The 13758-nt window shown below is 36.8% G+C and overlaps 2 protein-coding genes across 8 annotated transcripts in view; one reads left to right on the forward strand and one right to left on the reverse strand.

Moving 5' to 3' along the window:
* The window catches only part of ITGB3BP (integrin subunit beta 3 binding protein), a 90782-nt gene extending 85456 nt beyond the window's left edge, over positions 1-5326 (reverse strand). Inside the window, exon 1 of one of the 2 annotated variants that reach the window (XM_027113973.1) lies at positions 5174-5313. In XM_027113973.1, coding sequence (XP_026969774.1) covers positions 5174-5178 — 5 coding nt within the window. In that variant the 5' untranslated portion in view covers positions 5179-5313. Of the gene's footprint in view, positions 1-5173 lie in introns of both variants that reach the window. The other variant, XM_027113974.1, reaches the window with a different exon arrangement.
* Positions 5327-5371: 45 nt separating this feature from the next.
* The window catches only part of EFCAB7 (EF-hand calcium binding domain 7), a 51497-nt gene continuing 43110 nt past the window's right edge, over positions 5372-13758 (forward strand). Inside the window, exons 1-2 of one of the 6 annotated variants that reach the window (XM_027113966.1) lie at positions 5372-5534; positions 7599-7786. In XM_027113966.1, coding sequence (XP_026969767.1) covers positions 5467-5534; positions 7599-7786 — 256 coding nt within the window. In that variant the 5' untranslated portion in view covers positions 5372-5466. Of the gene's footprint in view, positions 5535-5571; positions 5685-5743; positions 5882-7598; positions 7787-13758 lie in introns of those variants that run through there. The other 5 variants (XM_027113961.1, XM_027113962.1, XM_027113965.1 and 2 more) reach the window with 5 other exon arrangements.

A 13758-nucleotide genomic window follows, 5' to 3' on the forward strand; every position in this document is an offset into this window, starting at 1 on the left:
CTCTGTATTTTATTTTTTCAATTAGATCATTTCTATTATTCTATCTTCAAGTTCTTTTCTTGCACTATAAAGCCCACACAGTAAATATTTTCATTCTACATATTGTACTTTTCAAATACAGAATTTCCATTGCGTCTTTTTCTCTTCTGAGATTCCCCATGTGTCCTTTCATTATGACCATTTTTTTCCCTTTAAGTTCTTGAACATATTTATAGTGGGTGCTTTAAAGTCTTTGTCTGCTAATTCTAAAATCTAGGTCATCTTGGGGTCAATTTCAATTGACTCTCTCTCAACGAGTCATATTTTGTTTCTTTGCTTGTCTGGTATTATTTTATTGCATCTTGCACATTGTAGATGATGTGACATCGAGACTCTGAATTCTGCTTTCTTACTCTTAACAGTGTTGTTTTGTTCTAGCAGGCATTTAACTTGAATAAACTCAGACTCTAAAATCTGTCTCCCCAGTGATGGACAGCAGCTGAAATCACTGTTCAATTCTTTCAGCATCCCAGCTGTTGCTTCTTGCCAGGCTTCATGGAGAATCCCTAATCCATGTGCAGTTAAGGAATCCATCAAGGATTCTGGCAGTTTATAACCAGATTTTGGGGCTACCCTCTTTTTAGGATTTTCCCTTTACTTGCCAGCAATTCTGGTAATCCCAAGCTCTTAACCCAGCTCTTCAAACAAGTAAAACTGGAGCTTTCTCGTTGAGTTTAGCTGTACTACATCATATGGACTGCCCTTGGATAAAACAATATAAATGCAAACTTTGCACATTGTAGTTCCCTTCTTTCAAGGGTCAACTCCCCTCCAATTTCTGCCTAGTATGGTTGCTTTCCAGTGCCTTCAAGAAGTTACTTTTAATATATTAGCCAGAGTTTAAAATTGTTATCTATGGAAGGTTCAGTTCAACACAATCTACTATGACATGTAAGTCCATCTACTGAGCTTTTATTTCAACAATTATATATTTTTTGTTTCTAAACATTTTAATCATCCTAGTTTAAAATTTGCCTGGTCATTTTGGGTAGTCTCATTACTTGCTAATTTTTGTGATTCAACTTTTTATTTAAGTATTCTGTTCAATTATTTCATATTGTATCTCAGATAATTCCATTTTGTAAAGTCTTTGGGATCTAAATCCATTGATTACTATGTGTTTTAACTTTCACTCATGGTAGTTTGTTTCCTTTTATGCTTGTTTATCTAGATTTTGGATATTCGGTTGATCTTAACCTGTGAAAAAGTAGGGGCCTAAACAGAAGATGCTTCCTCCAAAGATGTACATTTAATTTCACTACTAGCCAAGGGATCCATACCAACTAGAGATCATTTCAGCTCCCTTCCCAGCTTAAATGTAGTCTCAAGTTTAACTTCCTTACCTTGCCTATAGCCCAAGGCTTAGTCTATCAAGCACAACATGGATATCAGTATTTATATTCAGGGTACTCTGCCTTTCATCTGTGCTTACTGATTACGGATCTGGTTTTGGCTATTTTTGTTTCACCTCTTGAGATTTAACTTCCTCCAAGTCCAAGGAGGCAATAAAAAATATGATTTATGCAGGCTCAAGTTGCTTTTTTTTTTTTTTTTTTTTTTGCAGTACGGGGGCCTCTCACTTTTGTGGCCTCTCCCATTGGCTCCGGACGCGCAGGCTCACCGGCCATGGCTCACGGGTCCAGCCGCTCCGCGGCATGTGGGATCTTCCCGGACCAGGGCACGAACCCGCGTCCCCTGCATCGGCAGGCGTACTCTCAACCACTGCGCCACCAGGGAAGCCCTCAAGTTGCTTTTGACTGATAGAGTCTGAGAGATTCTTGTCTGCCATATGCGGGGAGTCCTTCATGTCACTATTACAAGGCTGTATTATAGCTTCCTCATTTCTGTCCTTACATTTTCGGCTGACTTTTACAAGCAGGAAAGAATTGTATTTAAAATTCATGTTTTTCATACTTATAGCAAGTACTAACAACTTCAATCTTCTTTTAAAATGTACTTATAATTTTAAAGTAAATGAATTAATAGAACTTTGAATATCTACTATGATTCAAAGGGTGTTTATTAAATGGTTAACTTTTACTTAACCTGACACATCACTTCACCCCCCACAACAATAAAAATCATTGTACTTGGCGCTATCATCAGCATGACTACAAACCCAAATAGGTGCAATAAAATAGCTTATCAGACCCAGAATATTCTTATATTCATTTTCCTTTATCAAGGAAAATAAAACGTATTTTAAAGTTCTCTCAGAAAACTCCCAGATTTTTATGAATACATCATCAGAATGGACCCCACAGGAATACTGTTAACCGTTTCCTCCAACACTAAAGCTATTCCAACTTTATAACCTTAACTCAGTCTATAGCTTGGAACAGAATAAAATTAACTCTTACAGGAATAGATGGAATGTCCTTGGCTGAATTAGCATGATAATTCACACTAATTAGAAAGATTAAGCAAGTGATACTAGGAATCTTTATAAAGGAAAAAATATAAGAGGGGAAAAAGCACTAGAAGGGGATTTGATTATTTACAGAAACAGCTATCACAAAAGTATGTTTCACTTTAGTATTATGCAAATATAAACATGGTGTGAAATTTGTCTATAAAGATGAAATCTCTTACAAGCAGCAAATTTATAATTCAATTACTATTTAATGAGTAACTACACTAATCCACGAACTCACTGAGTAACAATCTAAGGGTCACACAGCTGGTAAAGTAGCAGAACCAAGATTCAAACCCTGGTTTGTCTCATTTCAAAGTCTTCAAATGCAAAAAATAAATAAAAAAATTTTTAATTAAGGTTTCAACCTAGATAGAGAAATGATGATGCCACTAATTTTATAATGTACACAGAGGAGGAGCAAATTTGAAAGGGATGATGATTAGCCTAATGAAACCAGGAAGAGCATTTATCCAATTCATTTGTTTTCTCAGTTCCAAGATAGCATCTGCCTTACAGAACCAAAGAGAAGGCAGAGAAAACTATACTTATTGAGAATTTAATTCAAGATAAGTAATCTCTAAATCCTTTAAAAACATTTTAGGTAGTATTTGATGCATACTAAAGAATACATGTATAATGATCAAGTTATGAAGCATAATAAGAAAATAAACACCCATAAACTCACCACACAATTTAAGAACTAGATCATTACCAATATGGATGGGTACACCTGTATGCTCCTTCTCTATTATGTCTGCTTTCCCGAGAAGGCAACCATTAAACAAAATTTTGTATTTATCATTTCCCTGTTTTTCTGCCCTTAATAATCTTATCATATACATACAGAATCCCAAATTAAAGTTTTTCTTGCTTGTTCTTAAGCTTTATAAAGATAATATGCTATATATAGTTTTCTACAAATTGGTTCTTTCACCCAGTATATTTTTAAGATTCATCCATCCACTCTATTGGTATTGGACATTTGTTGTTTATTATTCATTTTAGATTAATTTAGGCCATGTATATTTTCACAGTTACTTATTATATTTTTTTCCTGTCAAGGTTTAAAGAAATTAGAAAAGAGATATATCACACAATCCAATACCCAAAATACCAAGTACCAAAAAGTCAACATCTCAACATCACTTAAAAACCATACGACTTTCACATGTAACTTGCCAAGATGACTTTTTGCACCACCATTTGTGACCCTGCAGTTTAACCACATTGAAAAATAAAAGTTTACTAACAATTGTGGAGATCCTCTACTAAAATACTTTTGCATTATTTAACCATTAATTTGGTCTTATATCACTTTGCCAAAATAAACTCAGTGAAGTTGCTATATATTTAAGATGTCAACCTCAACTTTAAAGTTATGTATTTATTGCCAAAATTACTGCAGACACTCCTAATATAACATGTGTCTGTTAATATGTTAAGAAAACAGTTGTCCAAAAGGTCCCCATTTAACAGTTTTTTTGGGGTTCCCTACTATCTACAGCAGAACAGGAGCATAGTTCAGAAAGTATCACTACTTGTTAAGCAAACACACATGAGTTTCCATTGTATTCCTATTTGGCAGGGACTTTGTTACACTTTCCTCACAGCTTTGTATAAGTGCTAACTGGGTTACTTTTCTAGTGCAAGAGTAGTGAGGCAAGTCTTTTAGCTTCATTTTGGGGAAAGGAAAACCTCTTTAATAATCCATACCTTTTAAGGGTATAAGTGAAACATATATTTATTGATACCTATGTGTAGGACAGGTTATTAGGTGCTGAGTTCCCTAATCTGGAAAGTAGAGATAACAGCAGCGCCTACCTCCCAAGGTCCTTTTTAGGATTCAATGAGAAAATGTAGGGAAATTGCTAAACACAGTACCCAAATCATAATTAAACATTCAACAAATGTAGGTTATTATTTCTGCAAATCTTTCCACTTTCATGTCAATTCCTATTTGATACAGATGTCCCTCCTCCCACCCTGTGTTACTTTGCATTTGCTCAAACCTGAATGTAACGGAGAAATAAGTTACTCTAGAAGCACGCAAGAGAGGGTACCTAAATCAGCCTGGGGACAAGAGGCAGCCAGAGAATTTCATGTGTTATATATTATCCCCACCCCCACCCCAAAGAAAAAGTTCTTTACAGAGCTTAAAAAAAAAAAAAAGTCTCTATTGGGCAGTGATAAGCAAGAAAACTGAAGCCCGGAGGTAATTAAGCGATTCGCTCAACGTTGGATAGCTCTTTACAGAATGGGCTATGCTTCCTCATTTGAGAGCTGGAGTTCAGGTCTCTTGGGACCCGGTCCATGAGTTCTGCCACAAGTTTATATGAGCTCACGACACTAATCTAGGCATTAAATGGCTTTATCAAATTATACGGCGTGATGCAGTCTACCCTGTCCTATTCTCGGTATGTTAACCATATTTGAAATTATTTCAAGCAATACATCACTAAATATAACTCACAGCCTATAAAATCTGTCAGAAGCCTTGTGGAATCAGAATTAAAGTGGAGAAATACTACCGGATAAGTAAGGCTGGAAGGGAAGCAGACGTAGGTTGAGGGAACCAAGCACTAGGAACTGTCGGAGGAAAAGATAAAGAAAAAGTACAAAAACTAGGAAAAGAGAAAAGGTTATTGGGCTACATAATATCTATTCTTCTTGCTCACAGAGGGGCCCAAACACAGCAACACCCGGGGAGGAGATACTTACGGCATTTCGACATTCAGGGACGCACCCCTGTCGCTGGATAAAACCACTGAGCAACCTCTTACGAAAACAGAGAACCTTCGCAGAGAAACACTGAAGCCTGAAAAGCGCGGGCGAATGGTCACTCGACGCTGTGCCACACTCCACGCGGCCCGCCGGAAACACTCCCCCAGCTACAAGGGATCCCAGTGTATGCCGGGAAGGGGGGAGGAGAGTCTACGCCTAGGACAGCTCTCAGCCCTGCCAGGGCAATGCAGGACACTCTCTCACGACTCTGACCAGAAGGCCCCCGATAGATGAGAGGCAGAGCCATCTCCGTTAGCTCTGGAGTAACTATCCCTAGGTTTCTAGCCGGACCATTTGGGTAGGTACTCCGTATCTTGTTTCCGGTAGCGGAGAGGTGCAGTTGCCATGGTAATTAAAAGAAGGCCAAGGACCTTCCGGCCGCTGTGAGAGGGTTGCGGAATCCGTGAGGAGAATTGGCTGCGCTTCCTCGTTTGTGACCTGCAGTTAGGTAGCAAGCAGCTCGCTGTCTGTCTCTTCGCCCGCTCCGTTCGTCACTGTTCGGCTTCCCTTTCGCCACCTGCATCTTTTATCTCTCTGTCATACGTACACTTGCTCCATGTCTGTACTTAAAAATGTAAATATAAATGCAGTTTTATTCCCAGAGGAATACAAAAAAATAGATGTTGCCGGAGATCAGCTGTGAAGGTATTTTACTATGTAGGGACGGTGACTGGATGGCTGTTTTCCCTTGGCCCTTTAGAAGCCTTAGGTGCTTGTAAACAGTTTATTTTTCTTGCTATTGTGCGACTGCTTATTTATGGAGCGGTTCGCTGCAATGTACTCTCTAGGCCCTTGTCTTGGTCTTGGGCTGGAGTTTTAGATGCAGGAGGTTTCCAAGCCTGAGGGGCGCAATTATATATTTAATTATATATTTAAGCTTCAGTTTAGTCTCTCGTTACAGAGAGGGAAAAAATAGCATTCTGGAACATTTCAACCATGGGATTTCCACGTGAGGGAGTCACCTTATTTGGAAAGAGCATTTGAGGACACTCTTAAAAAAAATATTTACATTTTTAAACTGCTGGCTGCAAAACGAACGTTCATTCTCCCTTACTTATTGGAACAGTTTTCTTTCACATTTGTGAGGAGATGTGTGCATGCGTATGTGTTTAAAACTGTGATGCTTAATTATAGTGATACCAATTTGCAGTAACCAGACTGTGACACCACATCCCTTCGGGGTCCTTCTAAATGTGGTGTAAGATGAAAGTGTCAGGCAGGCCGTCTGTGTATTATAAATAGGGTACTTCATCCATGATAAGCGATTATTATCTTTCTTTCCCAAGTGTAAAAGACCTATATAATTCAAGAAGGTGCAAGTGATTTAGGCCTCCTGAGTAAGAATCCAATGAGTCCTGAAGGGGACCCTACCTGTGTCGTCTTATTGTTAAACTTGAAATATTCAATTTATTAGGTTGGAATGTATTTTTGGAAATCAGAGCTGGGTAAAATAATGTTGGAAGCTGTTAGACCTCCAGCACAATTTAGGGCCTCATAGTAACTGTTGTACAAGAAGCCTTCATTCACATTAAAAAACGAAGAAACTGTTATCGAAATTTGCTGCCTTTTGCTACTTACTATTAGCTGGATGACTCTCTGTCTCTCAATTTCCTTATCTGTAAAATGGGCAAAAAATATCTGACCACTGTAGTAGGTATAAATCAAGATGTATGACAGTTTTTTAAGCTCTTATGAGCAGAGGTGCTATATAAACCCCCCAAATTATTATTATTAACATTATTATTGGTAGTAATGGAACACAGTAAAACCTCAGGATAATGCTATAAATGACTGGATTTTTTAAATTCAGTCATTTAAAATGTGGGGCTGAATTACTGAGATGTTAGTGAAATGACCTGGTTGATGCTGCTGTGGAGATGGATGCCAACTGCCAATCACATTATAGTCAAATTCTCATTATGGTGGCGATTCACTCTATCTACAGTTTATTTAGCACTTATTATGTGCCAGGCACTGTTCTATATGCTTCATATGTGTTAATTTACTTAATCCTCATTACAATCCTATGAAGAGTCTTAACTGACTGTCCTCTAATTTTGAGAAAATAGATGAATGCTTTTCCTTTGCCCTGTGATTCTTCTTTTGTATTTATGTTACACCTTTGTTTTGGCTTTGTTCTTTTGGCTCTCTTATATATATATTTAGAAAGCAACTGCCAAAGGCTTATTCTAGCTTAACATATGATAATATAACTGTATGCATATTATAATGTACATCTTTTTTCCACATATAAAAACCTTGATGTCTTGATTCCCCCTCGCCCCAGTTTGAAAGGTAAAGTGACACTTGAATTTTAGGATTAACACTGACTAAAATAAAATTTTAAATTATTTTCTAATAGAATGGCCATCAGTCCAGGAAGTGATGCAGCTTTCTCCAGTCAGAAATCAACGCTTTCAGAGAGTCCTCGATCAAAGAAATTTCCACTAACTGAAGAGGAGATATTTTATATGAATTGTAGAGCTGCCTACTTAACTGTTTTCAAAAGCAGCTTAGATAACATTATTTCTAAAGATCAACTTTGCTTAGGTAATTTTTTTTAACTTAAGTAGCTTGCCTTATTTGTTGAAAGTTAATAGATCAGAAAGACTGCAATTAGAATTACATTGTTGAATCATTCCAATTTCTTAGTTAAGCTTGAGCAGTGGAACTACCTTATGCTATTGTGCCATTTTATATAGCTACATAGTCTAAGAGGTTCAAAATAAAACTTTCAGTGTTCAAATAGACTAGATTAGTATTTTTAAAGCTTCCATCAATTACTTGCTTAAAATTATTTTTAAAATTCTTATCTTGGTACTTTAAGATTCATAAATTCTTATGTTGGTACTTTAAGATTTATAATGATAGAATTAAAACACTTCTGGCAACTGAATTACTAGTCTGAATTTGACCTACACTGGGGAAAATGTAAAGGGAATATATATATATATATATATATATATATATATATGGTTGAATGATTATAAAAGAGTAGTATTAGAAAATAAGTGAAACTTTAAAAGAAAATTAAGAATTTTGGGTTTTGTCCTGTTCTTTAGGGGTGAGGGCTCGAGAGAGTTGATCTTTTTTTGCTTCTTTCCATTATATTTTTTTATTTTATTTTTTATTGAGGTAGAGTTGAATTACAATGTTGTGTTTATTACTGCTGTACAGCTAAGTGACTCAGTTATATATGTACATTCTTTTTCATATTCTTTTCCATTATGGTTTATCACAGGATATTGAATATAGTTCCCTGCCCTATACAGTAGGACCTTGTTGTCTATCTATTCTATATATACCAGTTTGCAACTGCTAATCTCAAACTCCCAATCCAACCCTCTCCCACCCTCCTCCCCCTTAGCAAGCACCAGTCTATTCTCTATGTCTGTGATTCTGTTTCTGTTTCATAAGTAGGTTCATTTGTATCATATTTTAGATTCATATAATGATATATAAGTGATATAATATATTTGTCTTTCTCATTTAGTATGATAATCTCTAGTTGCATCCATGTTGCTGCAAATGGCATTATTTTGTTCTTTTTATGGTTGAGTAGTATTCCATTGTTTATATGTACCACATCTTCTTTATCCATTCATCTTTCGATGAACATTTAGGTTGTTTCATATCTTGGCTGCTGTGAATAGTGCTGCTATGAACATAGGCGTGCATGTATCTTTTTGAATTATAGTTTTTGTCTAGATATATGCCCAGAAGTGGGATTACTGGATCACATGGTAATTCTATTTTTAGTTTTCTTTTTTTTTTTTTTTTTGGCTGTACGTGGGCCTCTCACTGTTGTGGCCTCTCCCGTTGCAGAGCACAGGCTCCGGACGCACAGGCTCAGTGGCCATGGCTCGCTCGCCCAGCCGCTCCGCGGCATGTGGGATCTTCCCAGACCGGGGCACGAACCCGGGTCCCCTGCATCAGCAGGCGGACTCTCAACCACTGCACCACCAGGGAAGCCCAGTTTTCTTTTTTTAAAATAAATTTATTTATTTTATTTATTTATTTTTGTCTGCGTTGGGTCTTTGTTGCTGCACACAGGCTTTGTCTGGTTGCAGTGAGTGGGAGCTACTCTTCGTTGCACTGTGCGTGCATCTCATTGCAGTGGCTTCTCTTGTTGCGGAGTATGGGCTCTAGGTGCGCAGGCTTCAGTAGTTGTGGCACGTGGGCTCAGTAGTTGTGGCTTGCAGGCTCTAGAGCACAGGCCCAGTAGTTAGGCGCACGGGCTTAGTTGGTCTGTGGCATGTGGGATCTTCCTGGACCAGGGCTTGAACCCATGTTTCGTGCATTGGCAGGTTGATTCTTAACCACTGCACCACCAGGGAAGCCCTATTTTTAGTTCTCTGAGGAACCTCCATACTGTTTTCCACAGTGGCTGCACAAACTTTACACTGCCACCAACAGTGTAGGAGGGTTCCCTTTTCTCCACACCCTCTCCAACATTTATTATTTGTTTAATGATGGCCATTCTGACCAGCCTGAGGTGGTACCTCATTGTAGTTTTGATTTGAAGTTCTCTAATAATTAGTGATGTGAAGCATCTTTTCATGTGCCTATTGGCCATTTGTATTTCTTCTTTGTAGAAATGTCTCTTTAGGTCTTCTTCCCATTTCTCAATTGGGTGGTTTGTTTTGTTTTGTTTTGTTTTGCGGTACGCGGGCCTCTCACTGTTGTGGCCTCTCCCGTTGCGGAGCACAGGCTCTGGACGCGCAGGCTCAGCAGCCATGGCTCACGGGCCCAGCCGATCAGTGGCATGTGGGATCTTCCTGGACTGGGTCACGAACCTGTGTCCCCTGCATCGGCAGGCGGACTCTCAACCACTGCGCCACCAGGGAAGCCTGGGTGGTTTGTTTTTTCGTTGTTGAGTTGTATGAGCTGTTTGTATATTTTGGAAATTAAGCCCTTGTCAGTCGCATCATTTGCAAATATTTTCTCCTATTCTGTGAGTTGTCTTTTCATTTTGTTTGTGGTTTCCTTTGCTGTGCAAAAGCTTGTAAATTTGATTAGGTCCCATTTGTTTATTTTTGTTTTTATTTCTATTGCCTTGGGAGACTGACCTAAGGAAACATTGGTACAATTTATGTCAGAGAATGTTTTGCCTGTGTTCTCTTCTAGGAGTTTTATGGAGTCATGTCTTATGTTTAAGTCTTTAAGCCATTTTGAGTTTATTTTTGTGTATGGTGAGAGGGTGTGTTAACTTCATTGATTTACATGCAGCTGTCCAACTTTCCCAACACCACTTGCTGAAGAGACTATCTTTTTCCTATTGTGTATTCTTGCCTCCTTTGCCAAAGATTCATTGACCATAGGTGTGTGGGTTTATTTTTGGGCTCTCCATTCTGTTCCATTGGTCTATATGTCTGTTTCTGTACCAGTACCACATTGTTTTGATTACTGTAGCTTTGTATTCTGTCTGAGGTCTGGGATGGCTATGTCTCCTGCTTTGTTTTTTTTCTTCAGCATTGCTTTGGCAATTCTGGGTCTTTTATGGTTCCATATGAATTTTAGGATTATTTTTTCTAGTTCTGTGGAAAAGGTCATGGGAATTTGATAGGGATCACATTAAATCTGTAGATTGCTTTGGGTAGTATAGCCATTTTAACAATGTTAATTCTTGCAATCTGAGAGCATGGGATATCTTCCATTTCTTTGAATCATCTTCAATTTCCTTCATTAATGCTTTATACTTATCACATATAAATCTTTCACCTCCTTGGTGAGGTTTATTCCTAATATTTTATTTTTTGAGTTGTGATTTTAAAAGGTATTGTTTTTTACATTCCCTTTCTGATATTTCATTGTTGGTGTAAAGAAATGCAACCAGTTTCTGTATGTTAAACTTGTATCCTGCTATCTTGCTGAATTTGTTTATCAGTTCTAGTAGTTTTTGTGTGGAGTCTTTAGGGTGTTCTATCTATAGTGTCATATCATCTGCGTATAATGACAATTTTACCTCTTCCCTTCCAACTTGGATACCTTTTGTTTCTTTTTCTTGTCTGATTGCTGTGGCTAGGACTCCCAATACTATGTTGAGAGAAATTGTGAGAGTGGGCATCCTTGTCTTGTTCCAGATTTTAGCAGAAAGCCTTTTAATTTTTTACCATTGAGTATTATATTGGCTGTGGGTTTGTCATATATAGCTTTTACTATTTTGAGATATGTTCCCTCTATACCCACTTTGGTAAGAGTTTTTATCATGAATGGATGTTGGATTTTGTCAAGTGCTTTTTTTGCATCTATTGAGATGATGATGTGGTTTTTGAGTTTTCTTTTGTTTATGTGGTGTATCATAAACAAAATTGATTGATTTGCATATGTTGAGCCATCCTTGTGAAGTTGGGATGAATCCCACTTGGTTGTGGTGTATGATCTTTTTTATGCATTGTTGGATTCGGTTTGCTAATATTTTGTTGAGAATTTTTGCATCTATATTCATCAAAGGTATTGGCCTGCAATTTTCTTATTTCGTGGTGTCTTTGTCTGGTTTTGGTATCAGGGTGATGGTGGCTTCATTGAATGACCTTGGGAGTGTTCCCTCCTCTTCAACGTTTTGAAAGAGTTTGAGAAGGATCAGTATAAGTTCTTCTTTGTATGTTTGGTAGAATTTGCCTGTGAAACCATCTGGTCCTGGACTTTTGTTGGTAGGGAGTTTTTAAATTACAGATTCTATTTCAGTTCTAGTGATCCATCTGTTCAAATTATCTATTTCTTCTTGATTTAATTTTGGTGGGCTGTATGTTTCTAGAAACTTGTCCATTTCTTCTAGGTTGTCAAATTTGTTGGCATATGATTTTTCATACTATTCCCGTGTGGTATTTTTGTTTTTCTGTGGCATTAGTTCTTATGTCTCCTTTTTCATTTCTTACTTTGTTTATTTGTGTTCTCTCTTCTTGGTGAGCCTGGCCAGAGGTTTGTCAGTCTTGTTTATCCTTTCAAAAACCAGCTTTTGGTTTTATCAACTTTTTCTATTGTTTTTTTTTTAAGCTCTGTTTTATTTATTTCCTGTCTGATCTTTCTTCCTTCCTTCCTTCTGCTGACTTTAGGTTTTGTTTGTTCTTTTTCTAATCCTTTTAAGTGGTAGTTTAGGTTGTTTATTTGAGATTTTTCTTTTTTTTTGAGGAAGGCCTGTATCGCTATGAACTTTACTCTAATAACTGCTTTTTCTGCATCCCATAGATTTTGTATGGTTGTGTTTTCCATTATATTTTAAACCTTCTGGTGCAAATATCCCCCAAACCAGTGAATTTGGTCCTTACTAGGTGTGTCAAATGACTTAGAGGTCTTTAGTCTTAAGAAAGTGGGAAACAACAATACCAGATAATACTATACTCATGTCGGTTTCATCAAGGCTAATAACTTTATGAGTAGAAAAACTGAGTTTTTTTGCCAACTTTAGAAGCAGTTTCCTGAAATAAAAAATCTGACATATTCTTGCAACAGTGTCTTGGATTTGTATGCAATAAGATATCTATTTGAGGAAACCCATTTTGGGAAATATAAAAATTGAAAAGATTAAAATTTATATTTTATTATAAACTATAATTTTAGTTTTTTCTCTCTATTCTTTTGGATATTCGTTGAGATCATGAATCTACTAAGTGTAAAAGTTTAACATGTTTTCTGCTACTATGGCATTTAGTTTAAATCAATGAGTATGTATTACTAAGGTGTTATCAGTCGTATAGAATTATCTGGGAAGACAATAATGCAGTGTTCATCTCTTCAACTTTTGATTTTATGGTGGAATATTCTTTGTAAAATTGTAATGATTGATTTCAGATAATCTAGATTTTAAAAAACTGGTTGTGTGAACCAGTGATTCTCTTTCTTAAACTTTTATGCCTTTCATCTATAACCTTCTGCCACTTATGCACATACATGTGCTTTGACATTCCATTTTGAAATAGGATAAAGCAGTACTTTAGCTTATTTGGAAATGGAAAGTCAAAGAGAACTTTAGAGTTCCTTTTTTTCCCAGCTTACAAATAATACAGGTATTATAAACTCATGTCAAAGCTTAAAGTAAACCCTGGCAGAAGATCAGTATTTTGGTGTAAACCTTTAAACATCTACAATTACATTGTGTTTTCACTGTTATTGGACTTAATAATGGGCTCCAACTAATTCTAAAACTAAAGATTAAAGTTTGGTTAGTATTGTACCTATTTCTTAGATATGGGAATGTTTAGTTAATACCATGTTTTGGGGAAAATAATTTTATTCTGAGAAAGTTGTTCTTTTAGACAACAGTAATTTAAAAAATAGTTTAAAAAATTTTGTTATTGAAGATAGCAACAAGCATTTGAGCTGCCACTTGTGGGAAAGAGTTACATATCTGTTTTTCCAGAGCTGGACAGAAAATACCATTTTTTTCACATGGACTTTTGACTTTAAATCACAACTTCATTTAGGTCCTACTTGTATTCCCAGATTTTAAAGGGAGGAGGCTGATTGGGGATGGAATCCTAAAACACATATGCTCTTTTTGTGATTATCTTGATAGATGAATT

The sequence above is a fragment of the Aethalodelphis obliquidens genome, unplaced genomic scaffold (assembly GCF_003676395.1).
Source record: "Aethalodelphis obliquidens isolate GAN/ISIS:26980383/991018 unplaced genomic scaffold, ASM367639v1 scaffold13, whole genome shotgun sequence".
In the NCBI taxonomy this organism is placed as follows: Eukaryota; Metazoa; Chordata; class Mammalia; order Artiodactyla; family Delphinidae; genus Aethalodelphis; species Aethalodelphis obliquidens.